The sequence below is a fragment of the Tympanuchus pallidicinctus genome, unplaced genomic scaffold (assembly GCF_026119805.1).
Source record: "Tympanuchus pallidicinctus isolate F22 unplaced genomic scaffold, pur_lepc_1.0 scaffold4, whole genome shotgun sequence".
In the NCBI taxonomy this organism is placed as follows: Eukaryota; Metazoa; Chordata; class Aves; order Galliformes; family Phasianidae; genus Tympanuchus; species Tympanuchus pallidicinctus.
The window spans coordinates 23,529,678-23,555,194 of record NW_026294758.1 but is presented as its reverse complement, the minus strand read 5'-3'; the positions used below and the strand labels follow the sequence as shown (position 1 = coordinate 23,555,194).

Genomic DNA, 25,517 nt, shown 5'->3' with positions numbered 1-25,517 from the left:
CTAAAGCACTTTCGGATCTGCTTTGGTATTATGTGAAGATAATCCATACAGAAGCATACTTAAAAGAAAATTTAAACGTGAAGTAGTCTGCACGAGAGACAGTGAGGAAACTGTTACATTTTAAGTTTATCTCCAGCTCTGAGACTCTCTAACTTAAAGTTGTGAATCTCACCTGAAAAACAGAGCAAGAGGGATTTATGACTACCTTCCAAATCCTTTTAAGTGTGTGGTTTCGAGTGTTAGGTAGTGGCTTTTTTCACATTTAGCATAGAGGTAGATTCAGCTTCTCCTCATATACCCTACTCACAGGAATGCACATCAGGCTTTCTGCATTTTCAGGCTCCAGGATAGATGTTATCAGTAAATACAGGGATGCTTTGTCTGGAGAGAAAAGTAGAGTACTGAATTTCAAAAATATTTTGCATTAAAATTCTACTGTGAATAAGTAGTTGCAGAGGAAGGATACATAAATGGAAGAAAATCTCCTTCTTAGCCAGTCAACAGAAGGCATCAAGATTCAAACTATTGAAAATGTGAGATTTCAGCAAATATTTAAAATTATCTTTCCTTTTGTTTAATTTCAAGATCACATGAAAGTATTATTCAGCTTAATGTTTAAGTCCAACCTGACCTACCAAGTCCCATCACCGAATCATGTCCTTTAGTGCCATAAGCACACATCTCTTAAATAGGTCGGGGAATGAGTATCCCATAACTTCCCTGTGCAGCTTATTGCAGTGCTTGACCACTCTGTATAAGAATTCTTCCACATGTCCAATTTGAATCTTCCCTGGCACAACATGAAACCATTTCCTTATGTCCCATCACCTGTTATCTGAGAAAAGAGATTAAATAGCTCTCCTTGCTAAAACCTATTTTCAGGTAGTTGTAGACAACAAATTCAACATATTTCCCCTCAGCATCCCTTTCTCTAGACCAAACACCCCCTGTTTCCTCAGCTGTTTCTTATAACTTCACCAGCTTCATTGCTCTTTTCAGCATATGCAGAAGTGACTCAATATCTTTCTTGTGGTGAGGGTCTCCAAAATGAACATAATATTCAAATCTCAGCAGCTTAGTAAAAAATCATTTCCTTAATCCTATTGACTACATTATTTCTGAAAAAAAGCCAGGGCACCGTTGGCTTGCTTGACCACTGGGGGACACAGCTGGCTCACATTTAGCTGGCTGTCAACCAACACTCACAAGCCCTTTTCTGCCAGGCAACCCTTCAGCCACTCTTCCCCAGGCCTATACCACTGCATGGAGTTGTTGTGACCCAACTGTGTAACACAACACTTACCCTTGCTAAATGCCATGCAACTGAAAGTGAGCCTTTGATCCAATCTATCCATATCCCTCTGCAAACCCTTCAAAATCTTGAGTGGATATGTACTCCTACCTGACATGAGATTTTCCATTCACTGATGAAAATGTTGAATAAAACTGGCCCTAGTAGAGGGCTGGAATATAAGAATTATATTAATATAAGACTGGAATATAAGACAAAGAGCAAACAGAGTCTACAAATAAACAGGAAGTTCTTTAGTATACACTGTTAATTTCATCACAATTGAGAAACCTTTCATCCTTTATCACTGTTGTCTGGGAGAAGTTAGGGCCAAACTTGCTGAGGGTGCACTAAATCCCACTGTCCATGCTGCCTATAAAGATGTTAAATAGCACTGGTCCCAAAATCGATCTCTGAGGAATGCCACACGTCACCAGTGTCCAGTTGGACACTGTGTCATTGACCACAACTCTGAGTGTGACCATCCAGCCAATTCCTTATCCAGTGAACGGTCCATCCATCAAATCAATTTCTTCTCCAATTTGGTAAGCAGGATGTCATGTGATACAATGCCAAACACTTTGCACAAGTAAATACAAATAAAGAACATTCTTTTATAAGCTAGCCATAAGAGTTCCTACTGGTGAAATTCCCTAAGGTTGGTCATACTGGTTCATTCAAAAGCAACAAGACCTATAGTGGTCCCAAAGTGGGTATTAACCTTTTAATGCAAAAACATGAAAGTTAATTGAAGTTTTTCCAACGCAGCTGTTGAATGCATATATAGTTATAGGTCAGTAACACTGTATTCACACTGGTTAGTCCTTCAGCAGCAAGAGTTTCTGCTTTGCAACCTGGAGCGTACAACTTCTGTGTATGCAGATCGAAGGAGAGATGGTGTTTAAACATTAAATTCCACTTGAAGAAATAATAGATATTTCATCTTTGTCTAAGAAAAAAATGTATTCAGGTCACCGAAAGCCTAAATAAAAGTCTTTTGTCATATGATATTATAACATCATAGTGTCAAAACTAAGGTCCTTCCAATAAAGTATTTCTGTACCCAAGATACATGCTCCTTATGGCACACCTGCATACCTTCAAAGATAACCATTTTATTTGCTAGACAACTCTCAGTATACTTTAAAGAATATTGTTGTTTACTACCTAAATAAAAATTTTGCAATGGTTACAGTTACTAAAGGTTTTACAGTTTACAGTTAGTTCTAGCATCAGCCACATGTGGCTGATACAGCAGCATGCTGGCAACTTATTCTTTCCATATGCCCAAAAAAAAGAAAAAATTTTTTCTGGAAGAAAACAAGCCTTCTTTAGGAGAAAAGATGCAACAATTGGCTGTTTTTAAATCTCTACAAAGAAGATCTGATCTACACAAAGATACAGTGAAAACAAAAGAAAAACAGATTACACATGGGCCTCATCATTTGTACCTAGTTCTAGCAGCAGATGTTTTCGGTCATTTTTGGAAGACAAGGAGAGGGGAAGAGTAGCTTTCCTTGGATTAGACAAACATGCACCTGATAAGTGCTGTAAATCTTTAGTTAATTGCAGTTTGGGAACATAGAGCAGCTCGTTTTCAATTAGAATTTTTTAGAGATTGTTAAAAATGAAGTCTCTTTGTAGCAGGCCAACACCTTTGCAGCTGCACAAAACCAAACCAAAACAACAAAACAACAACAAAAAAACCCTAATAAATCAGAGAAAAATAAACAAATTTCCATTTCAGTGTACCATACTCATCTATAGATAGATATATTTCTGCCTGTGAATTGTTACTGAGATTTTTTTGATACGTATTTAAGCCCTCAAAGACTGGTGTGGGAATCTGAACACTGGAAAATATCAGGAAAATCCACGTATAGTGAGAACATTAAATCTAGACTTCATAAATGTTAATGCACCCGGGATCTTTTAGAGATGCGTGCTCTAGTTTTCATTGTTCCAGGTACACAGATCATGGAGAACACCACACAGGCTCATTTTTACTGTTTAAGAGTAAGAATTTCAACACCATTGTGAATGTTCTTGAAGATAAAACAGAGGAGAAAAAAGATTCCTTTCCAAAGTTCTAACAGTTAGCAAAACAAAATTCAACACGGATTATGGCATCTACTTTCTGAGTACAGGTGTAGAATCCTACGAAATAAATGCTTTCATACAGACTTAAAATTTTGAAATAAACAAAAAGCAATAGGATAAGTCTCTATTTTTGGGGATTTTTTTTTTACATATCACCCACTCAAGAATAGAAAAAATCTGAAACAGTGTTGACCTAAAGTCAGTCTCTGCAGCAAATACAGAACTGTTCCTCCATGCATGCAGTAGGAAGCTTGAGTTTAGCAGCTTGCACAGACATGATCTTGTTCCTCAGTCATAATAGTTTCTAGGCACAAGGATTTGTAGCATGAAGGTCCTACACCTCAGCTAATTTCTGGCTTCTGCTGCAGTTTTTCAACACCAGAATATGCTAAAACCTGCACTGACTTCTTGTAAGTAGACCTAGCTTTTTCCAAAAACTGATGCATTTCAGTGTCCCCAGAATTTTGAGAATGCACACACATGCCTCCAAGGTACATTCTGTATTTTTTAACTAGTCATGGCTATTTTTCAGCTGCGGATTGTGACCATTTATAAATTCATAGTTTGAAGGTCTAAAAGCAAATGCATCAACAGAGAAAAATGATTCAATGCAAACAGTGAAATGAATGGACAAGGCACAAAGCCTAGAATCAGAAGAACAACTTTTGGGACACAGCTTATATGTTGGTGGTCATGTCTCCATAGTCAAGATGATTTAGGAATTTTACAAAAGCCATTCAATTTAATATTTAGCATATTTTACTTAGGGGAGTAAAATATCTCATACAAATGTATGAAGCTTCAGCACGTTTTCTAAAGCTGCTGCAGAATTTGAATGCTGCATTTAAATGCTTGCAAAGCCTTCAAAGCCTTACTTAAATTCTTGCTTCATTCTTTTGCAATTCTTGAATATAAAAGTCTGTGTGAGTGGAATAAAGCTGTGACTGAACTGGCATTCACAAAGACCACATGCAGCTGTTTTATAACCCCATATTTCACCAAACTCCACAACTCACATTTTTATCTCACTCTGATATAAGTAATTAAATATTTGAGATCAAACAGTCTTAGATAATGACTGGATACACAAGATTAATGGTACAGTCCATCTCTTCTTCTACAAGAAAGGAAGGAGAGAAGGGAAAGGATGAAAACACATAGCTTTTCATGGGCACATGCATTTACAGCTACAAATCCCAAACACAAAATACAACCTGACTCTATGGTTAGACATTCAACATTTTTTTTCAGAATAGGATAAGAACCTCATTCATCTTCTGAGCACTTACTCTTTACAAGTTTAAGCAGCAAATTGAATTAATATATTGACTTCCATAAAGGCTATTTTTAGAATATACATTTTACCTTTACATTACTAGAATCATAGAACATAGAATTGAGCTTGTAGCTGGGAATGATAAGGTTGAATCCCCATCATCATGGGAAGGGTTGACAGGGTAGACATCCTAGTGAGCGTCTACTATAAACTGCCGAACCAGGATGAAGAGACAGATGAGTGTTGTATGAGCAGCTGGCAGAAGCTCCACGATCACCAGCCCTTGTCCTCATGGGGGACTTCAACTTCCCAGACGTATGCTGGGAATACAACACAGTGCAGAAAAAGCAGTCTAGGAGGTTTCTGTAGTGTATGGAGGATGACTTTCTGATGCACTGGTGAGAGAGCCTATGAGATGAGCTGCCCCACTAGACCGACTTTTCACAAACAGATAATGTCTGGTGGGAGATGTGGAAGTCCGGGGCTGTCTTGTAAAGGGTGACCATGAAATCGTAGAGTTCTCAATTCTTGGTGGAGCAAGGAGGGGGAGCAGCAAAACTGCTGCTACCTTGGACTTCTGGAGGGCAGATTTGAATTGTTCAGAAGACTAGTAGGGGAAGTCCTCTGGGATTCAGTCTTAGAGAGTAAAGGGGTCCAAGACGGCTGGTTGCTCTTCAAGAAAGAAGTCTTAAAGGCGCAGGAACTGCCTATCTCCCTGAACTGCAAAACGAACCGGCAGGGAAGAAGACCAGCATGGATGAATAGGTAGTTATTCTTGAGGCTCCGGGAGAAAAAAAGAAGCTACCTACTGTGGACGAAGGGACAGACGACTCAGAAATAATACGGAGAAGTTGATGAGTGGAGAGAAAATAAGAAAGGCAAAAGCCCAGCTTGAACTCAACCTGGCTGCTGGGGTAAAAAGGAGCAAGAAACTCTTTTACAAATACATCAACAGTAAGAGGAGGACTAAGGAGAATCTCCTTTCTTTACTGGATGAGGCTGGGAATGTGACCACTGAGGATAAGGAAAAGGCAGAGGTTCTGAATGTGTTCTTTATGTCTGTCTTTAAAGGTCAGACCAGTTGTCCTCAGGGTACTCCACTCTCTGACCTGGTAGTCTTGGCTGGGGAACAGACTAAACCTCCCACGATTCAGGAGGTAGCAGTCAGAGACCTACTACTCTAAATGGACTGTCATAAGTCCATGGAGCCAGATGAGATTCACGCGAGAGTGCTGAAGGAACTGGCGGAGGTGATAGCCGAGCCACTTTGCATTATCTATCAGCACTCCTTATTGACTGGTGAGGTCCCAGAAGACTGGACACTTGCCAATGTGACTCCCATCTACAAGAAGGGTTGTAAGGAGGACCCGAGGAGCTACAGGCTTGTTAGCCTGACCTCGGTGCCAGGGAAGGTTATGGAGCAGATTGTCTTGAGGGAGATAACGCAGCATGTGCAGGACAACCAGGGGATCAGGCCTAGCCAGCATGGGTTCAAAAAGAGCAGGTCCTGCTTGACCAACTTGATCTCCTTCTATGATCTAGTGACTGGCGGACAAGGGAAAGACTGTTGATATAGTCTACTTAGACTTCAGCAAAGTCTTTGACATTGTCTCCCACAGTATTCTCCTGCAGAAGCTGGCAGCCCATGGCTTGGACAGGTACACTCTTGGCTGGGTAAGGAACTGGCCCAGAGGGTGGTAGTGAATGGAACTAAATCCAGCTGGTGACTGGTCACAAGTAGTGTTCCCGAGGGGTCGGTGCTGGGGTCTGTCCTCTTCAATATCTTTATTGATGACCTGGATGAAGGCATTGAGTGCACCCTCAGTAAGTTTGCAGATGACACCAAGTTGGCTGGAAGCGTCAATCTGCCTGGAGATAGTGAGGCCCTACAGAGGGGGTCTGGACAGGCTGGAGAGCTGGGCTGAAGCCAATGGGATGAGTTCCAACAAGACCAAATGCTGGGTCCTGCACTTTGGCCACAACAACCCCAGGCAATGCTACAGGCTTGGGGTGGAGTGACTGGAAGACTGCACAGATGAAATGGACCTGGGGTTATTGATTGATGAGGGAGCTGGGATTTTTAGTTTGGAAAAGAGGAGGTCCAGGGGAGACCTTATCACTCTCTACAATTACCTAAAGGAAGATTACGGTGAGGTGAGAGAAGAGGTCATCCTTTTCCTCCATGTAACTAAAGATAAGACAAGAGAGAATGGCCTCATGTTGCACCAGGAGTGATTCAGGTTGGACGTTAGGAAATACTACTCCAAAACTGTGGTCAGGTGCTGGAATGGGCTACCCAATGAGGGGATAGAGTCACCAACTCTAAAGGTGTTCAATAAACATTTAGATGTTGTACTGAGGGACGTGGTTTAGTGGGAAACACTAGTGATAGGTGGACAGTTGAACTGGATGATCTTGGAGGTCTTTTCCAGCCTTGGTGACTCGATTCTAGGAATACAGTATGTTTCTGAAAGGAAGAATATGCTGACATATAATTATAGTTAAGAAGAAAACTGCATTTAAGTAATTGTTAGTCTGCTTCTGGTTACTATTTAGAGACTTTTATGAGTGCTATGTATGACAGCAATGCTTTGTTTCTCTGCAGTGACAATTTATTAGATTTGAAGATATATTTTAGGGTGGCTTGTGTAAATACTTCAAACTAAGAATAATTTTTTTAGCACTTGCATGGGTAATTCTTGGAGGGGAAGATCCAGAAGATAACTTTCATATAAGCACAAGAATAACTAACAAATGACAAGCAAGAAATCTAACAATAATAATACTAAGCTACTAAATAGCATCTCTGAAGGATGTATCAGGCAAATTAAAAGCTAAAGCATTGAAAAGAGCTATCAAACAACAGCAACCACACTGAACAGATGAATGCTATACTGTTAACAAGAAATTTTGTGTTTCAGTGTTTGATCCATTTTAAAAGCTGAATCAGTCATTTTTGTTACTTTCTGTATTAGCATTCACATTCTATCACAATGAAGTAAAAAGCCAGGACAATCAAGGGCTCTGTCACTGTAAGAAGCTGAATTCTACAAACTCCATGCTACCCTCATGTGTTCTATTCTAGGAAGTACATTCAGAATAATGCCCCATTTTAAGGAATGATTTTGTCACTGAAAAGACAGCATGCTGATTTATAACAGAGACTAGAATATGTCACTATGCATACTTGGGTGTGGTAGCTTTTACTATACCCAATACCAATTGTAAAGTACACTTCACAATTATAGCAAATATTAGAATCAAAATGGTCCCTAAGTACCAAAATGTCTTTGACTTCCATGCCATTTTTACATTTTAATATGGCCTGGTGTTGTCAAACAGGATATAAGGAATTATTAGAAGTACTCACAGAAGAGTTGAGTGTGGTTCCCACAGGAAACAGAGCAATTTTCACAGGCAAAAGTGTGTTCAGAGCATTTGAAAAACTACTAAAATGTAGATTAAAAATATATTAAACTTCAAACCCTAACAGTTGAGCAAGAAACCAAGTCAGTAAGCCATACTAATTTATTCTCCCATATCAGGAAGGTCTTGAAATACACCTTGCTCCTCTTCATTACACTACATGATTATTAAATTTGAGACTGTTCAGCCACTCTCTAATCCTAATCTCTAATCTCTAATTATAATCTAATCTCTAGCTACAATCTAATCTCTAACTACAATCCGTTAATCTATTTTACTTGCTCACTTAACCAATATTTCATTTTGAAACACAACAGCTGCACTTCGTTAAGCAAGTCTTAGCAGCTCAAGAAATAAAGCATTTCCTTATGGAAGATTCATTACCTTACTCTGGTTTTAAAGCAAACCCAGGGTTTGTCAAAATGGGAACTTCAAAAATTGCTCAAAGGCAGAATGCAAGGAATTAGAAAAATTTAGTGTTAATCAACCTGTATGGGAACTGCTGAACTTCTGATTGATCACCTGATGCGAGCAATGTGTCAGCCACAGGAGCACAGGTGAAGGCAATTCACCTGTGCTGCCAGAAGGAGTGGAGCCTGGCTCCACTTCTCCTAGATCCATTTAAAAGCTGGCTACCAGTGTGGAAGGATTGCTTCTAGAGATCTACTCTGTGGGAGTTTTGTAAGTGAGCCAGAATAGGGGTAAGCTTTCTATTTATTCTCTTCTTCTCTTTTTGTTATTATAATCTGCTTTGCCTAACTCTCTTGTTTATTTTGTAATTATAATATCTTAATATTCATTGATTATACATAAGCAGTAACTTACCTTGTTTGAGTCACAAAAAGATGAAGAATTTTAACAGCTCACAATTAGCATCTATATTAGCCAGGAAGCTGCTAAAAGTCTGGACAGTAAAAAAAGTTTTTAACACCTGTGCCCATTGTATTGTCATATTTCAATTCCTTAATACAGATAAACTATATCACCTTCTAAATGAGAATTTCAGAAGACAAAAGAAGTAATTAATCCTGTTTGATTACTTTCTAATAGCAATGAACCAAATGAATGTTCTGTACTTTGCAGCACAACTCACAGTTTCAGTAAGTTAATTTACATCATGCATGCAGCTTCTTTCCATTTTTCCAAAACATACACAAAATAGGAGCTAGGTTTTCCAAACAGTTTGGGTACAAGAATAAAGTCCAATCTGATGTTTGGGATTTGGAGTTTCAGATACCAAGCTTTTTGTTTGGCCCTAGGCACTTCCAGATATCTTTATTGTTAGCAGAACATCCATCTAATCTGCTTCATATTTTTTAAGTCATAATTAAGCATAGATGGTGACATTTCCATTATGCATTTTAGAGATGTAAGCAATGGAAAGACCTATTATTTTAATCACATGGAGCCGTTTAGCCAGCATTCTTAGAATTAAAATTCACAATTTTGAGAAGTCATGGTACTGAAAGCTATGCAGCTATATCAAAGATCAGAGGCTGACAAAGGAGAAAACAACAGGCAGCATTATGAAACACAAACATATTTACTTACAAGATCTGCTTCTCTTTTCAGACAGAAGTGTTGACCTGACTTGGCTATAGAAGTGTTGCTGAGGCTCCCTCTAACACAATCTGGCAGGCAGTGCAGAATTGGCCTTTTACTATACAAACAGCAGTCAACTGGGATTACTAGTCAGAAGTCCAGGCATTTCTGTATAAAAGGCAAACAAGAAATCATACACATTTAGTTCAGCTTTGTTTTTTTTTTAAGCCAAGTAACATTTGTACAGGTGCACGTGCATTTCAGTCCAATCAAGCATCTGAGATAGGCACCAGCTTGAAATCTGTCTTCTTGAATATCCTTATTGTCCTCTTCAATATCTTTATTGATGACCTCGATGAGGGCATCGAGTGCACCCTCAGTAAATTTGCAGATGACACCAAATTGGCTGGAAGTGTGGATCTGCCTGGGGGTAGCGAGGCCCTACAGAGGGATCTGGACAGGCTGGAGAGCTGGGCTGAAGCCAATGGGATGAGTTTCAACAAGGCCAAATGCCGGGTCCTGCACTTCGGCCACAACAACCCCAGGCGACGCTACAGGCTTGGGGCGGTGTGGCTGGAGGACTGCGTAGAGGAAATGGACCTGGGAGTGTTGGTTGATGCTGGGCTGAACGTGAGCCAACAGTGTGCCGAGGTGGCCAAGAAGGCCAATGGCATCCTGGCTTGCATCAGAAACAGCATTGACAGCAGGAACAGGGCAGTGGTCATCCCCTATATTCAGCTCTGGTGAGGCCGCACCTCAAGTACTGTGTTCAGTTTTGGGCCCCTCACTGCAAGAAAGACATTGAGGCCCTGGAGCGGATTCAAAGAAGGGGGGCAAAGCTGGTGAGGGGTCTGGAGTGCAGGGCTTATGAGGAGAGGCTGAAGGAGCTGGGAATGTTCAGGATGGAGAAAAGGAAGTTCCAGGAGATCTCACTGCTCTCTATAACTACCTGAAGAGAGGTTGTAGTGAGCTGGGGGTCTGTCTCTTGTCTCGTGTAACTGGTGATAAGACCAGAGGGAATGGCTTCAAGCTGCACCAGGGGAGATTTAGGCTGGATGTTAGGAAATACTACTTTTCTGAAAGAGTGGTCAGGCAGTAGAATAAGCTGCCCAGGGAGGTGGTGGAGTCACCGACCCTGGAGGTGTTCAGGGAACGTTTGGATTTTGTGTTGAGGCACATGGTTTAGTGAGAACTGTTGGTGATAGGCAGATGGTTGGACTGGATGATCTTGTAGGTGTTTTCCAACCTTGCTGTTTCTGTGATTCTGTGAAAATTTTAGGTAGACTACAAGCTACATCACTTTAGTTTGGGGGCTTTGTCTGTTCTGTGCTTTTTTTTTCTTAGTTTCTCAGTTCCCACCCCTAAATATCTGATCCTATCAACATTATCACTCCTAATAGCTGAATAGCTAAACGGCTGTTTTCCAGGTAACAAGGTTGAAAAATGCTCAATTGTCCAAGTTCACACAAGGGAATTAACAGTGGCTGACAGACAGCTGTAGCCCCTCAAGGTATGGAAAGGAGACAAAAGCAGGCTGTCCACAAATGTCTCATCATTTATGTCTTGTATGGCAACAATAATGCATTTTTCAAAACAAACTGTCTCTAAAATCTCTGATTTTATTCTGTTCTGTTCTTTAAATTTCATAGCCAGAAGTATGTTCCACATTCTGATTAATAGTTTCCACCTTCTGCATATGTCCAGATTGCTTAAGGATTTCCACTTTCAGTCTTTCTTGACTATGGCCCAGTCTGGCCTACAGATCTAGAGAACCTTATCAGTTGTTTGGTTTTTTTTTTAAAAAAAAAAAGAGCAAAAGAAGTTGTCGGGTAACTCAGCCAATTTCTACTTCCTAGGCCCACCATGCTATTCCTTATCTGGTCCACACATTCCTTAATTCTTTCTTGCTGCTTATGAAGCTGTGACAGCCCTTCCTATTCTCCTTCTGATCTGCTACAATTTCCAGTCCCAGGTCAGAAGTTGCTGGTCCTTCTGCTCCTTTCTAGCCATGTCTACTTATCTCATGTAGCCCATCCCTACTTCCACCTATGTACAAGATCATTCTACAGCTGAGATAAGTCTGAGGTCACTATTTAGCCTTAGGGATCTTCTGCCATATCCTTCAGCTCATAAACTTCAAAACATTCTCATCTATGCTTCAAAGAAGCTGTGCTGGCAATCAAAAAGCTCTCTTGGGCCTTTTTTCTCTCCACTGTTGCCTTCAGTGGGATGTCATCTTCCATTTCTCCTAAGAAGTCAAAGTACATTCTTCTGGAAAAAAAAGGGCCATTGTTTTTCTATGTACTGTTTTCCGTCAGTAACACATGTAATGAACTAAGAAAATCATCTTCCTAGCATACTGATGAAGTGCCACTACTAATCTCAAATACATTCTAAAACGAAATGAAAGTGTATCCATGTTTCATAAACATCTTTTTTATTTCTCTGCGATAGATAATATCACTCTATTCTCCTAATTATGCAAATGATTACTGTAACACACTCTGCTTCTCAATCAAATTTGGAGGTAACAATGGCGAAAATAATTATCTCATCCATGTTCAAAATACTAAGAAAGAACAAAATCTTTGTTCCATTTAAATGCGCACAGAACCCAGTTGTTTTACATACTAGTTTTCTGGTCATCTCCAAAAAGCTTTATGTTCACCTACACTTTGGAAGAGGGTGAATATGGTAAGCTTGCTTACAGCATAACTTAGGTGCAGACACCACTAAAATCAGCATATTTATTTAATGCATTCAGAATTTTCTCTTTTTTCTTCTAGCTACGTAAAGTTATCTGAAGGAAAATCAAAATGTCAACTCTCACACCCTGTATCCTGCATTTCAAGTAGTAAACATATTGCATCTCATATGCTTTTATTCTGAGGCAAAGGATATGAGTTTGAAAGACAAGAACATAATTACATCCTCTTCTTGTTTCCAGATTTGTCTGCAAAACAGCCTGACCCTTATGGTGTTCATTCTCTTCTCCACCCTCAGCAAATTTGCTGATGATACGAAGTTAGGAGGATTGGCTGATACACCTGAAGGTTATGCTGCAATTCAGCAGGACCTGGACAGACTGGAGAGCTGAGCAATAAGAAACCAGAGGAGGTTTAACAAAGCAAGTGTAGAGTTTTTCATCTGGGGAGGAATAATTGCATGCACTGGTACATGCATGGGATGAGCTGCTGGAGAAGAGCTCTGCAGAGAGGGACCTGGGCATCCTGGTGGACCAGGTTGGCCATGAGCCAGCAGTGTGCCCTCGTGGCCAAAAAGGCCAATGGCATCCTGGGGTGCATTAAAAAGAGCGTGGCCAGCAGGTCGAGGGAGGTGATCCTCCCCCTCTACTCTGCCCTGGTAAGGCCTCACCTGGAGTACTGTGTCCAGTTCTGGGCTCCCCAGTACAAAAAGACAGGGATCTCTTGGAAAGAGTCCAGCGGAGGGCCACAAAGATGGTGAAGGGCCTGGAGCATCTCTGCTATGAAGAAAGGCTGAGTGAACTGGGTCTGTTCAGCCTTGAGAAAAGATGACTGAGAGGGGACCTGATCCAGGTCTATAAATATCTGAGGTGTGGGGGCCATAGTGGTGAGGCCAGTCTCTTTTCAGTGGTGAGTGGAGACAGGACAAGGGGAAACGGACATAAGCTGCAGCATAGGAAGTTCCGCACAAATGTGCAAAGGAACTTCTTTATGGTGAGGTGTTGGGGCACTGGAACAGGCTGCCCAGTATTTTCTACATTTATCTCATCTAAGATTCACTGGATATAAATAACTGCTGGATTACAGTCATGATACATCTTATTTGGCAACAAAGCCAAAACTCTATTGTTTGTGCAGAATTAACAGTAGAGAGACTTAATTATAACAAAGGTAAAAATGACTTAATGATAACAGACTCCAGGGAGACTGGGATGCAAGAAAGGTGTCTTGGAATGAAAAGTGAACTATAGCAAGTCCTCCACATATTTCAAATCTTTTAATTCAAAATCTAAATATTCCTATGTCACAGTTGGAAAAGAAAATGCAAGTTGTTTGCTCTACTGTGAATAAAAGTGGAAGCAATTTTGTGGGCACTGATGAGTTGTTAATGATACAAAAGCCACAATATTGTGAAGAAAATGAAGTTTCTCTAACTACAAAAAAAAGCTACGGTCAGCTGATTAATTTTCTGAAGCAGAAAACTAAGTGTTCTCACTGAATTGAGATCCAGAAGCAATTCATGAGGTAATGATTTTTGGCTAAAAATTACATCAAGTTAAATCTATGTGCAGCAGTTGTAGTAAATTAAAAAAAAAAGAAAAAAGAAAAAGAAAAACTAGCAATAGGAAGTGCTGCCATTTTCAATCTAATCAATGCATTCCAAAAGCACCATAATGTTAGATTCGTCAACACAGCTTACTAGAACCTCCCAACTGTGCAGTAGGACAAAAAAAGTTATAGATGTATGGATGAGTACTGATGCAATACAAGCTGGTAAGCTTCTCCTGACTTGCACTGGGCTATCTGATAGATCTCAAGTCATGGAGCTGAATCAGAGAGAAATAACTACTGTCTGAAACTACCTAACTTTGTCTCTGGATTTCCTCACTTGCATATACACAAAAGGACCAGAAATGAACAATGCTTGGAACATGCAAGTGAACATTGCCATGGAAGAAAGCAGGAGTCTTTCATGAGAATATTCCTCCTCTCTCTTCCCTAACAGAACATGAATAGACAATGCATTTTCACTGCAGTATCAACACATTAACCTTACTTTTACTTTTTCTTTTCACTTCATCCTTTCCATCCTTTTTCCCTTCATACTGAATTATTATTCCACTCATATCACACATGATAAAGTCTAGATAAACAGTATATCTCAGTCCTGCAAGGATAAATGGCCTTGTAAGGGACTGAAAACACTGTAGCTCCATCCAGCTGCCTGCTTCAGGAATTGCTTGCTGCTGTGATCTCAAACACTAATCAAACCTCTTTGAATACGCAAAAGAGCATTTAGAGATTGGTTACGCTTTCAAGGCTCAGAACAGCTTTTTATAAAATATAAGCCATCCTCTAGCAAAGTGTGGCTTTTCCACATCTAGTTCCCTTCTTTCAACCACCATACAGTTTTTAATTGACACACTTTGACAGAAGTACTGTCAAAACAAAATAAAAATAGCTCATTGTTTTGGAGTATAATTATTCTCAGCTGTGATTCTTTCTCTACGACTGAAGTTTCCTTTGTAGAAGACTTACAACACAGTCCTAAATGTTCCTGAAAAAGGGATCAGAAAATACAGTTCCAGCCTCATTTCTTGTACTATTACCCTTCACATTCTCAAGTCATTCTACCTTGCAGGTTGTGTTTAAAACAAGGAAGACCAAGTTAGTCAAGCTCACATCTGATTAATTTACAGGTGTTGCTGTGTTTTCAAAACACAAAAGCATCCAGCAGGCTAATACTTACATTTTGTTTGTTTGTTTGTTTGCTTTTTCCTTTGCATGCATGTTCTTGACACTTTTGCCAAGAGCTAAGAAGAGGTAATCTCTTTCTTGTGGAACATCTAGATGTTTTTCCTTTCAGGAACTTTCAGTTACTGTCCTGGTTTTATGATTTCTGTTACCAGTGTTGAACACCATAACATCATGTAGCACACTGAGAGTTAAAGATTTAATGCTCTAGTTCCATGGATTCTCAGTATTTGCAGATATCTGGTTCACAGAAGAAAAGAACTACATCTCCCAGAAGTCCTCACTGTCCTATTTCCATTTTCCATTCAGAGGGAAAGATAAAATTGCTCAGGAGTCATGAGATCAGCCCTTCCTTCACTGTTGGTCTCTGTAGTGTGCACTCCCCAGCCATCTTACCTTCAGTACTAAAGTAAGACCTTTGGTTTTGAAAACTCTCTCACTCATTTTATTTGATTTATTAGCTTCAATTCCAATTATAAGCATTATATTGTGTTATCTCACATTCCAATACCATAATCAGTACATTAGTTTTCTCCCTTAGCTTGTTGACACCATTTCATTTTTAGGCCCATCTCTCTACCTTTTCCCTACCCTTTTCCCCTTCCCTAGATGTAAGTCTGTGGATCCCTCCATCCTATTAGTCACAGAACCAAAACAAACCAGGCCCAAAACCACTGACAGTTATTTAGAAAAACTGTTCATTTCCTTGAAGCTGAATCCCCAAGTATATCCTGACTTTCCTGTCCTCAAATGTTAGTACCCTGATTACTAAAGCAGGGACCTCTTTTAAACCACTCAGCCTCCCTTAACTTCTACGTGGAATAATCTGATTTAGGCTTAGATGGAAGTTCTTTCCTCCTAGCAGTCCTGTAGAAGAATAGGTGTCAGGCTGTAAAACATTACAGCACAATAAACACTATCTCCTTTTCAACTTCTTCATGACTGTTACAGGGCACTTACCTGGTCACCAGTGGTGGCAAACAGCTCTGCCCAATAATATTAACCCAAGTTTTGAACTTATTTCCAGTTTCTTCAAGTTTAGCTATGAATTGGCTGGAGCACAATACTTGAGTATTAGAGATTATTTTGATTTATTTATTTATTTATTTATTTTGAAGGACAGAAAATTGTAACTGGAAATAACAATAAAACTAGATTACATTCTGCCATGTTTATTACAGGTGCTCTCTTGTCTGTTAAAAATAAAGGAAATCACCATGGCTGTTTTTACCTGGTAACTGGAGAAGACCTAAAAAGGATGAAGAGAACTTCGTATTTCAATCTACTACAAATACAACTCTAATCAGACAGAAGAGTTTTCCTTATGAGCACTGAGTTAAATCTGGTCCTTGGAAATGAGTTCTGATTAAAAATAATAAAAATAAAAATAAACAATGGAGAAAGCAAGGTGATACCAGGCAAAATTAGGACTTGTACAAATTTGGAATGGAATCTGCCATGGAAGTTTCAAAAATCACACGTGTATATATGGTCACCTGGCTCAAGAAAGTGGGTAGCTCAATACATGAAAGAATGCAAAATTGAACCAACACCTCCAAGGTATGGAAAGTTATCAAATGACATTTTAATAAAAGACAAAAAGGTAACATGTGGTTTAAGTCTCTCTCTTGAACCTAGTGGCTAATTGAGTCTCGGTGCTTTTATGTTCTAGAACCAGAACTAATCACAGTCACTGGGGTAAAAAAAAACACCCTTGTAGCTCCACAGCAGTTAGCACTGCTCCACCTGAAGCTAGCAAAGACCATACAAAATCTTCAACAGTTCTTCCAGACACATCCTTTTCACTCATTCTAGAAGGAAGCTACCTTTTTATCTAACTGAATCCTTAAGAAACACACAGGAAATGAAAAAAAAAAAAAACCAAAACACCTAAACACAGACAGGTATTTTGCAGAGGTTTGGAACATAGCCATATTCTCTTGTTCATCACTTGTCCTTGAGAGCAGCTCGGCAGAGAAGGACCTGGAGGTCCTGATGGACGAGGGACTGAACATGAGCCAGCAGTGCGCTCTGGCAGCTCGAAAGGCAAATGGGATCCTGGGCTCCATCAGGAGAGGGGTGGTCAGCAGGGACAGGGAGGTGATTGTCCCTCTCTACTCGGCTCTTGTGAGGCCCCATCTGGAGTACTGTGTCCAGGTGTGGAGCCCTCAGTACAAGAAAGACATTGAGATTTTGGAAAGGGTCCAGAGGAGGGCGACTAAGATGATCAGGGGGCTGGAGCACCTCCCCTATGAGGACAGGCTGAGGGAGTTGGGCTTGTTCAGCCTGGAGAAGAGAAGGCTGCGGGGTGACCTCATTGCAGCCTATCAATACCTGAAGGGAACCTACACCCAGGAGGGGAGTAAACTCTTCAAAAGGGCTGACAACAGCAGGACTAGGGGAAATGGATCCAAGTTGAAGGAGGGAAGATTGAGGTTGGATGTTAGGGGGAAGTTCTTTACAAGGAGAGTGGTTAGGCCCTGGAACGGGAGGTTGTGGATGCCCCGTCCTTGGACGTGTTCAAGTCCAGGTTGGACGGGGTCCTGGGCAACCTGATCTGAATGTGTACGTTTGGTGGCCCTGCTAGGCAGGGGGGTTGGAACTACATGATCCTTGAGGTCCCTTCCAACCCGGGTGATTCTGTGATTCTGTGTGATCACTTGCTCCATTATTTGAAGCTGGATAAAAATAATAAACTTGACCAAATATTTCACTCTAGAGTGCTCAAGTATTCTGGGTTGCTCTGTAGGTTGAAGATGCTTCATTTGAATAGGTCCAAGTTTATTCTCTATATTCTTCAGCTTTTCCGATGAAATATTTTCAGACCAAACTTACTCCCTATGTGATACGCACATAAAAACTGAATTCTACTCAGTCCAAGATCTTCTGTTTCATACCAGGCTTTTTCATAGAATCATAGAATGGCTTGGATTGGAAGAGACTGTAATGATAATTTTTGTGTAAGTTCTGCCTTCTTCACATCTTTGTAACCATTCCCATGGATGCCACTTTGACTGTGACTAAGGCAATTTGTAAAGCCAATATAAGAATATAACATCCACACAGTACAAATTTCTGCACAATGTTTTTTGTTCTTTTGACAAGTTCTATTTTGGCTACAAGAGCCTAATACCTGTTTTTGGCTGGAATATATTTAATCTGTCCCATTTCATCCAAAATCAATCAAATCCACAGAGTCCAATGCTGATCCAAAAATAAAAACCAAAACAGAGCTAGATTCACTTGTAAGAATAGTATTGATCCAAACTAAAATATATCCTTTACTCTATGTTTAAGCCCTTGAAATTTGAAGGAAAAAAAAACCTGATCCATCAGTTTTTTGTACCAGTAACCTTCCATGTTGAGTTTTTTTTCCTGTGGATCCCTGCTTAACACCTTGTTAATATCTCTCATTTACAGCAATATAACGATGGTATTATTTGCACAATGTGACCTAAATTCCACCAGACTTATAAAATGTACGATAATAACCTAATTGCTCTGAATTTCTAAGCCCTGTCCAGTCTCTTCAGTATCCCCACTGCTTATAAAAAAAAAACAAAAACTCCCAACCCATCCCCACCTCTAACTGCCAGATGTCTCGAGAGCTTTTGCAGATGTACCAGTACATGACACTTAGCTCAATCATTTAGTTAAGTGATTGCAAACACTGCAACAGCACAACTTTAAATCATATTTCTGTCTACTTCAGGTAGATCATTTCCATTTTCAGCCCAAGAAGATTAAAGTCTGAGACCAGCAGTTGCTTACATGCTGTTGATAAAACACATTCTATATTTTGGGGAAACAGAAGAGAACAGAAGATCTTCCAACGAGTGGCTCAGAACCCTCAGCAGTATAAACATATTACTTTCCCATCTCCTTTTTTTTTTTTTTTTTTTTTTTTTTTGCTTGTTTTAAATACTTACTGGGATGAAATTTGCCATATCCCTGTGCTGTAGGTCATATCAAATTTTCCATTCAAAAATTTTTTTCAGCATTGGTTGGTTCACTGTTGTCTGACATGTTTTAAGCTCAGTTCTAATCTTCTAATCATTTGAACATTATTTCTCATTTTTTAAGGTACTGATGAACACACACATCTAAAACTTATGCACAGTTCACTTGTTAGCAAGCTGACCTGGTTTTGGCTGGGACTGTTACTTTCTTCATAATGGTATGATGCAATGTTGGTAACACACGAATGTTGTAGTTGTTGATTAACAGCGCTGCAGAGCGTTAGGACATTCCAGTTTTTCAGCTTCTCATACTGTCCTGCCAGCAAGGGAGGCTAAGGGGGTACAATGAGCTCGGAGGAGACAAAAGTAGAACTGCTGACCTAAACTGGTCAAGGCTGTAGGGGTCAGCTGTTACTCAGGGACTGGCTGGGCATTGGTTGGTGGGATGAACAATTTTATTATGCACCACGTGTTTTGTAAATGAAAATGTTACTTTGCTCTGAAAGTAATGCCTCCTACTTTATTATGCATGTCCAAAACGTCAGAGGCAGATGGTAGTGGTATGGCAGTAGGGGATGAACCTTCCCACCAGAACTCAATTACATTTTATTGCCATGACAAAAATTGCAGGAGAGAAACAGTCTGACAAAACTGACAGAAGGTGCACATGAGGCAAAGGTGTGTAATTGCAGAATAAAGGTCATATCCAATTTCAGATAACTGCTGAACATTTACTGAAACCAAACAGTGGATGTGAGCACAACGAGGTGGCAGGTTGAGCAGCTCAGCAGTAGTGATTATGGGTCACCTCTGCGAGGTGGTCTAAGGTGTGTTTTTTGTTTGTTTTGTTTCTTTTATAAGCTCAGCCTGGAAGCTTTTGCAGGCAAAAAAAAAGTCAATGATTTTGATTGTGTTGAAAATAAAAAAATAGCATTCTGTAACTGAGAATTTGCTCCATGGAATGTTGTGCTCTTTATATGTTTACAGTTTCCACAGAAATAAGAGGCAGTTCTCTTCTCTTCTCTTTTCCCAGTGAGAGGGAGGAAAGTAGGTGAACAGCTCTGTGGTATATTGTTTTTCTGCCTGCAAAGTTAAATCACAACATCAGCTCATCTTGTACCTACTTTTGCAAAACCTTCCTAAAACATGTTTATCTGCAGGTCAGACACCAAATACAGCAACAAAAGCTTTGATAATGTTCCTCTGATACTGGATTCAGCTGTGATGCAATCAATTTGATCAACCACATATTAACTCACAAATGGTAACGTTGGTAAAAAAAACAAACACATAAAATGAAAATCAGAAGAGTGAAAGCTGTGCACATTTCACATATGTATCCCTATCTGCTGCTCTGTCTGAGAACTGTCAGAGAATGCTTCCAAGTTGAGTAATTTCATATGCTTTTACCAAAAAAAAAACAAAAACAACAACAACAACAAAAAAAACACTTTTCAGCTGAACTAACCTATCTCACAGTTTTTGCCTGTCTACCATTCTCTACACACCCACTTTCTTTCTCTAATGCCCTTGATGTTAAAACTGTACTCTGAAGAAGTGGTGATCACAAATATAATTTTCTTATGGCATCTGCTTAAAGAGTTCCAACAGTAAGCAGCAATAAAACTGGTTAACTAGGCCTTCTCAATTTTAGCACAAAGAACAGTTGCTTTATATTTACACTGGCAGACACTTCAGTGAGCCTAATTCAGGAATAACTATCTTGCAGAGATTTGGTAACAGTATTAAGAACTGTACAATACTGACAAAGTGCCATACTGAAGGACAAATTGTGCCCAATTAAATCTCTAAAATGCACACTTACATTATGAAACAACTTGAGCATCTTAAGAGGTCCTACATAAATAGTTTAACATTTTCAAGTCCTCAATTCTATCAAAATCATGATGTAGCTATAAATACAATATCATCTATGGTATAGTTTCATAGTACTTTTAGACTACTGCTTAATCCTTTTTCATAGGAAAAGGATGACAGAAAGGCCTTATTAAGCAGATACTGATGGAATGCTTGAACTGGAGTTGTACGTTTCTAAAACAACACAGTTTGCTTGAAACAGTTCCTGCATGTTTGTAATTTCACACACACACACACAAAAAAAAAAAAAAAAAAAAAAAAAAAAAAAAAAACTCTGTAAGTTGTAGCTGCAGCTTTCGAAAAGCTTGTTTTTTTCCAAAAGGGCATGAAAAACTCCTATACAGTTGCATCCTCAGGTTTCAAATGACAAGACAAATCACCATCTGTAGAACACTGCTAATAGTAGAACCACACACATCCCAGACACAATATTTTAACTTAGGTAGAACCAATTCCATCAGAAAGACACACGAGACAGATCATTCTCACATGCTGTATCTTTATTGTGCAAGTGTTGTTCAGAGCATTTATTACCCTTCAAAGACAACATATCCAAGAACAATTTACATTAACAGTGGCTAAGTTGACGGGAAACAAATCTATTTGCTATGATTTGTACGCATGCAGCATCTCTTGTGGTGTAAAAATCTTAGCCAGGAGGCCAGCCCAACTGACGACCTCCCAGAATATGGAGATGTACATGATAGACAGACTGCCCACCCTCAGGCCCTTCATTCAAAACCATCCGGAATCCATTGGTCAGGCCCAGGTTAGCAGCACACTTCTTGCCAACAATCATTAAATGCCCAAGAAGCTGGAGGACAAAAAGAAGGGAGAGGGCAAGAAGGGAAGAATGAGAGCAGAGAACTACTTAGAGGTCAGTTAATTCTAAGAAATCCAGCCACAGCTCTTCAAATTGCCATCTGTTTGCAATTGACATTCTCCAAGCAAAGCTATAAAGACTGACTGTGCATAATACAGGAAGAAAGAGCAAGCTATGGAATGTTTTCAAGCTAGACAGTAACGAACTACAAAGTACCAGAGAAGCTATACTTGTATCACAGTTAAAGGCCTGGCTACTTCTGCAGGCAGCATAAATAATTAAAGAGGAAAAGAAATTTCATCTTGCAAACCTGTAACTGCTTTAGCTAAAAAATGCACTGTTCAGCAATTTACAGCTGAATCTTCCTTTCTTCAACTCTCATCTACCAGACCCAATCTCTGGTCTCCACATTAGAAGTACTACTCTACATATTCTCCATAAGAAGTACTACTTACCATAAACTAGAGTTCAGACATACATTAAACTGTACTCCAAAATATTGCATTCTGCACTGCAAGTACATACCCAGAGATTTGTTTAGCATTATATCACTACCTTTACCGGAAAAGCTGAGTTCCATTCCCATTCTAAACTAGAACCAACAACTACAGTATCAGAAAACTACTTTATTTCTTCATAATGTCAAGATGAAAAGGGGGAGAGAAAAATATATTATGAAGTATTTAAAAGTAGTTTAGTGTACAGAAAGCTTCTACAGTACTTACAGATTCATCAGAATCTTCTGCTTCAGATAACCTGACAATTGGCTTCTTGGGAATCACTAGAAAATGCGTTGGAGCTTGGGGTGAGATATCATGGAACGCAAGGCACTGGAAGAAAAACAGATAAAAAGTAAACGCTTCAGAGAAAGGTAACAATTGAAGGAAATCAGTATGCTCTGTGACATGTGCACTTAGGCAGATTATCAGATATTCTAAACATAACCAGAGATGTTTTTTTCTTGAGTGATATATATTAGTCACGTTTATGATTTCTACACACTGAGCACCTACTTAACAAAACTTAATGGTGTGAACAGAGAATGACCATTTTTTAAAAGCATTATTCAGGAGCTGTAGTCAGCAAGTGACTTAACAATTTTTCTTCTCAAATATGTATAACAACTAAGAGATCTGATGACACACATATCTATAGAAAGTACATTTATTCTCATTTTTCCTCTTATTGCTCAGTTCATTAAGAAAAGAGCAAACAGTTGCCAACCGTACTGCAAAAACATCTAAGTATTGCTTTGGTCAGAAATAGGGAACCTGCTTTAGTGAGGGAATTGAACTAGACAGTCTTCAGAAGTCCCCAGCAAATCCTACAATACCGTGACAGCAAGGCAGCTATGCAGTTGAAGCCATATTACATTTCCTGTTTTCAGTAACATCAAGTATTTCAGAGAAAGACAATTTCAAAATAGTGTATTAAGGCTGCTATTTCAGATATTTCCAGACTGAGAAAAAGAATCACCTTAGAAATACAGACAGCAATGCATGGTAAGTAATTTACTCCTACCTTCTTTTACACAAGTACCAAAATTTGTTCTGGAACTTCATGCAGTACCTTCTTAGAAATAGCAAATAAGCCTCAGCATAGACATTTACCTCCAGAAGTAGGATGCAAGAGAGCAAGGGTAAGGAGACAGACGTTTCCTTTAAATCAGGAAAGTCCAGTAGGTGGAGAAAGAGAAGGGAAAAGACTTCTATGCCTGTTTGTGCAAATAACTGGCGATAAAATCAGATTTTGGTACTGCAGGCATCACAGTCTTCAGAAGCCCAGACCGTGTTCTCACTTAGCTACTGGTAGCTAGAGGTCATCTCTGACTTACTCATCCACTTCACAGCAAAACTTACAGCAGTAACATTCCTCAAAACACATCTTTCCTAGAGGTTTCATTTATTTGTTAACCAATAAGGAAATTCCTATGCAACTCCAGATCTACAGCGTTTCTAGTTCTCCTGCAGCAACTGAAGCCATTGTTAAGCTTTATAACATATTACTTTATTCTCAATCCATCTTACCTTAAACTACCTTTGCAAAGAAGGTCAGTTTTAGATTTCTGTTGAACTGTTTGTTTCTCTCTACTAGAGAGGCAAAGATTAATCAATGATTAGAACTAATTTGCACATAATTACATAAATTTTACATTGTACTCATTTTTTCAAAGCAATTTTTCTGTGCTCCATGGGGGAGTGCATATGCATAAACTAATTCAAGTAAGTTAATGAGCCAAAACCCAGCAACAACTAATTTTCTGTAGAATAGGTAGCACAAGTAGTAGTCAACAATCAGAAAAGAAAAACTGAGGGCACACAGGAAATCAACTGTCACCTTCACAAGTGCCATTTTTATTTCTGACACAATTAAAAGAACAGTGACAAGGTTTAACTCTACAGAGACTTCGTACTTTTTATTATTTTTCTCTGCATGTCTATTTACAATGCAAAGTCTTCCCTGTATCACTATTACCTCACTTTAATCTCTAAACATATCCTCAGTACAATTAATAAAGTAAATTAAAGATTATTTTCTGTAAAAAGCAACTAAACTCTGAATGCACAGATTCAGGTAAAAATCAAACAAGACTGCAGTTAATCACTCTTCAGTATTGGTACTGAAGAGTATTCAGTATTGAGTACTCAGTATTGGTGGCTGTCAGAGCCGCTTATCTACTGACAAGATTGATCAGGCAGCCAGCAGCACCCTTCTCAATCAAGCAATTGTAAGGCTCCTGGCAGGACAGCTGAGGGAGAATCTCACGCAGCTTTCCCTTGGTATAGAAAGGACACAAACACATCCCAACACAAAGGCACAGTATCCTGATACTCTGAAGCCAGGGCAACTTCTCTTGAAAGTATACAGCAGCTGCAACATTACTACGATTTGTTAAAACATTGTTTCAGGCTGCCCATGATTGTTAAGCTCACAAATAAGGCACGGAGATGTAGCCGCAGGTACATCGTTATTTCAAGAGACACCCATCTAGAGTATCGCACTCAAGACAAAAAAACTGATGTTAGGGTAAATGCTAACTCAAAGCCAACACCTCGCAGTTAACACCTGCATTCACATCCGAACCAGCTTACTGAGTTCCCGTACACCGCGATGAACCAGCAGCCAAGTCTCTGACCGCAGATCCCCAGTCACAGGAAGGCTGCTTCCAGACTTCTACCAACAGAACCAGAAGCTAGAACGCTCCCTCATTTCCTACTTTAATGGCGCAGCCCAGAGATCCGTCGCAGGGCCCGGGGGGTAGAGCCCCACACGGTCCACGGCGCATCGAGACGGCGCTGCTGGATCCGCGCACACCGATCACGGGAACCCCGCCCGCGGGCAGCAAGGCCGCAGCGCCGGGAAGCTTCAATGCGGCACACGGGCCACAGACACCGCGAGGCCGGGCGCACAGCGGAGCCAGCCGACGTCTCGCCCGCCCTAAGGCCGGGAGCGGCTGTAAGCAAGGGGCGCCTTGCCCGCACCTGTTCGTCCTCGTAGATTATGTTGGCGGGAATCTCCTTGCGGATAATCTTCCCGAAGATGGTGTCCCCACCGGGGCGCGCGGCCTGCGCCTTACGGACCTCGTCAGCCATGCTGACACACCGCGCACGCCACCACCGCCGCCGCCGCCGCGCTTTCTCGCCGCCCCAGCCCCGCCCCTCACGGAGCTCATTGGCCCAGCAAAGCACCGCCCCCCGTTTCCCTCTTCGCCATTGGTTGAGTTGCCTGCCTTTTTTTGCTAGGGCCCGCCTCACCGGCCCCG

At 40.2% G+C, this 25,517-nt stretch overlaps 1 protein-coding gene and 1 long non-coding RNA gene across 2 annotated transcripts in view; both read right to left on the bottom strand.

Annotated features, from left to right (window-relative positions):
- LOC128089526 (uncharacterized) overlaps positions 1-20,060 on the bottom strand; it is a 37,214-nt gene extending 17,154 nt beyond the window's left edge. Inside the window, exons 1-2 of the long non-coding RNA XR_008210539.1 lie at positions 19,024-20,060; positions 9,645-9,803 (exon numbers count right to left, since the gene is read on the bottom strand). This is a non-coding gene — a long non-coding RNA (uncharacterized LOC128089526). The remainder of the gene's footprint in view (positions 1-9,644; positions 9,804-19,023) is intronic.
- A 1,353-nt stretch (positions 20,061-21,413) lies between these two features.
- On the bottom strand, positions 21,414-25,381 carry HINT1 (histidine triad nucleotide binding protein 1). The gene is made up of 3 exons (XM_052701060.1): positions 25,237-25,381; positions 22,480-22,584; positions 21,414-21,745 (listed from the first exon to the last, which is right to left on the bottom strand). The coding sequence occupies exons 1-3, from the start codon at positions 25,345-25,347 to the stop codon at positions 21,581-21,583; spliced, it is 381 nt and encodes a 126-aa protein (XP_052557020.1). The 5' UTR covers positions 25,348-25,381; the 3' UTR covers positions 21,414-21,580.
- Between the last annotated feature and the right edge of the window lie 136 nt (positions 25,382-25,517).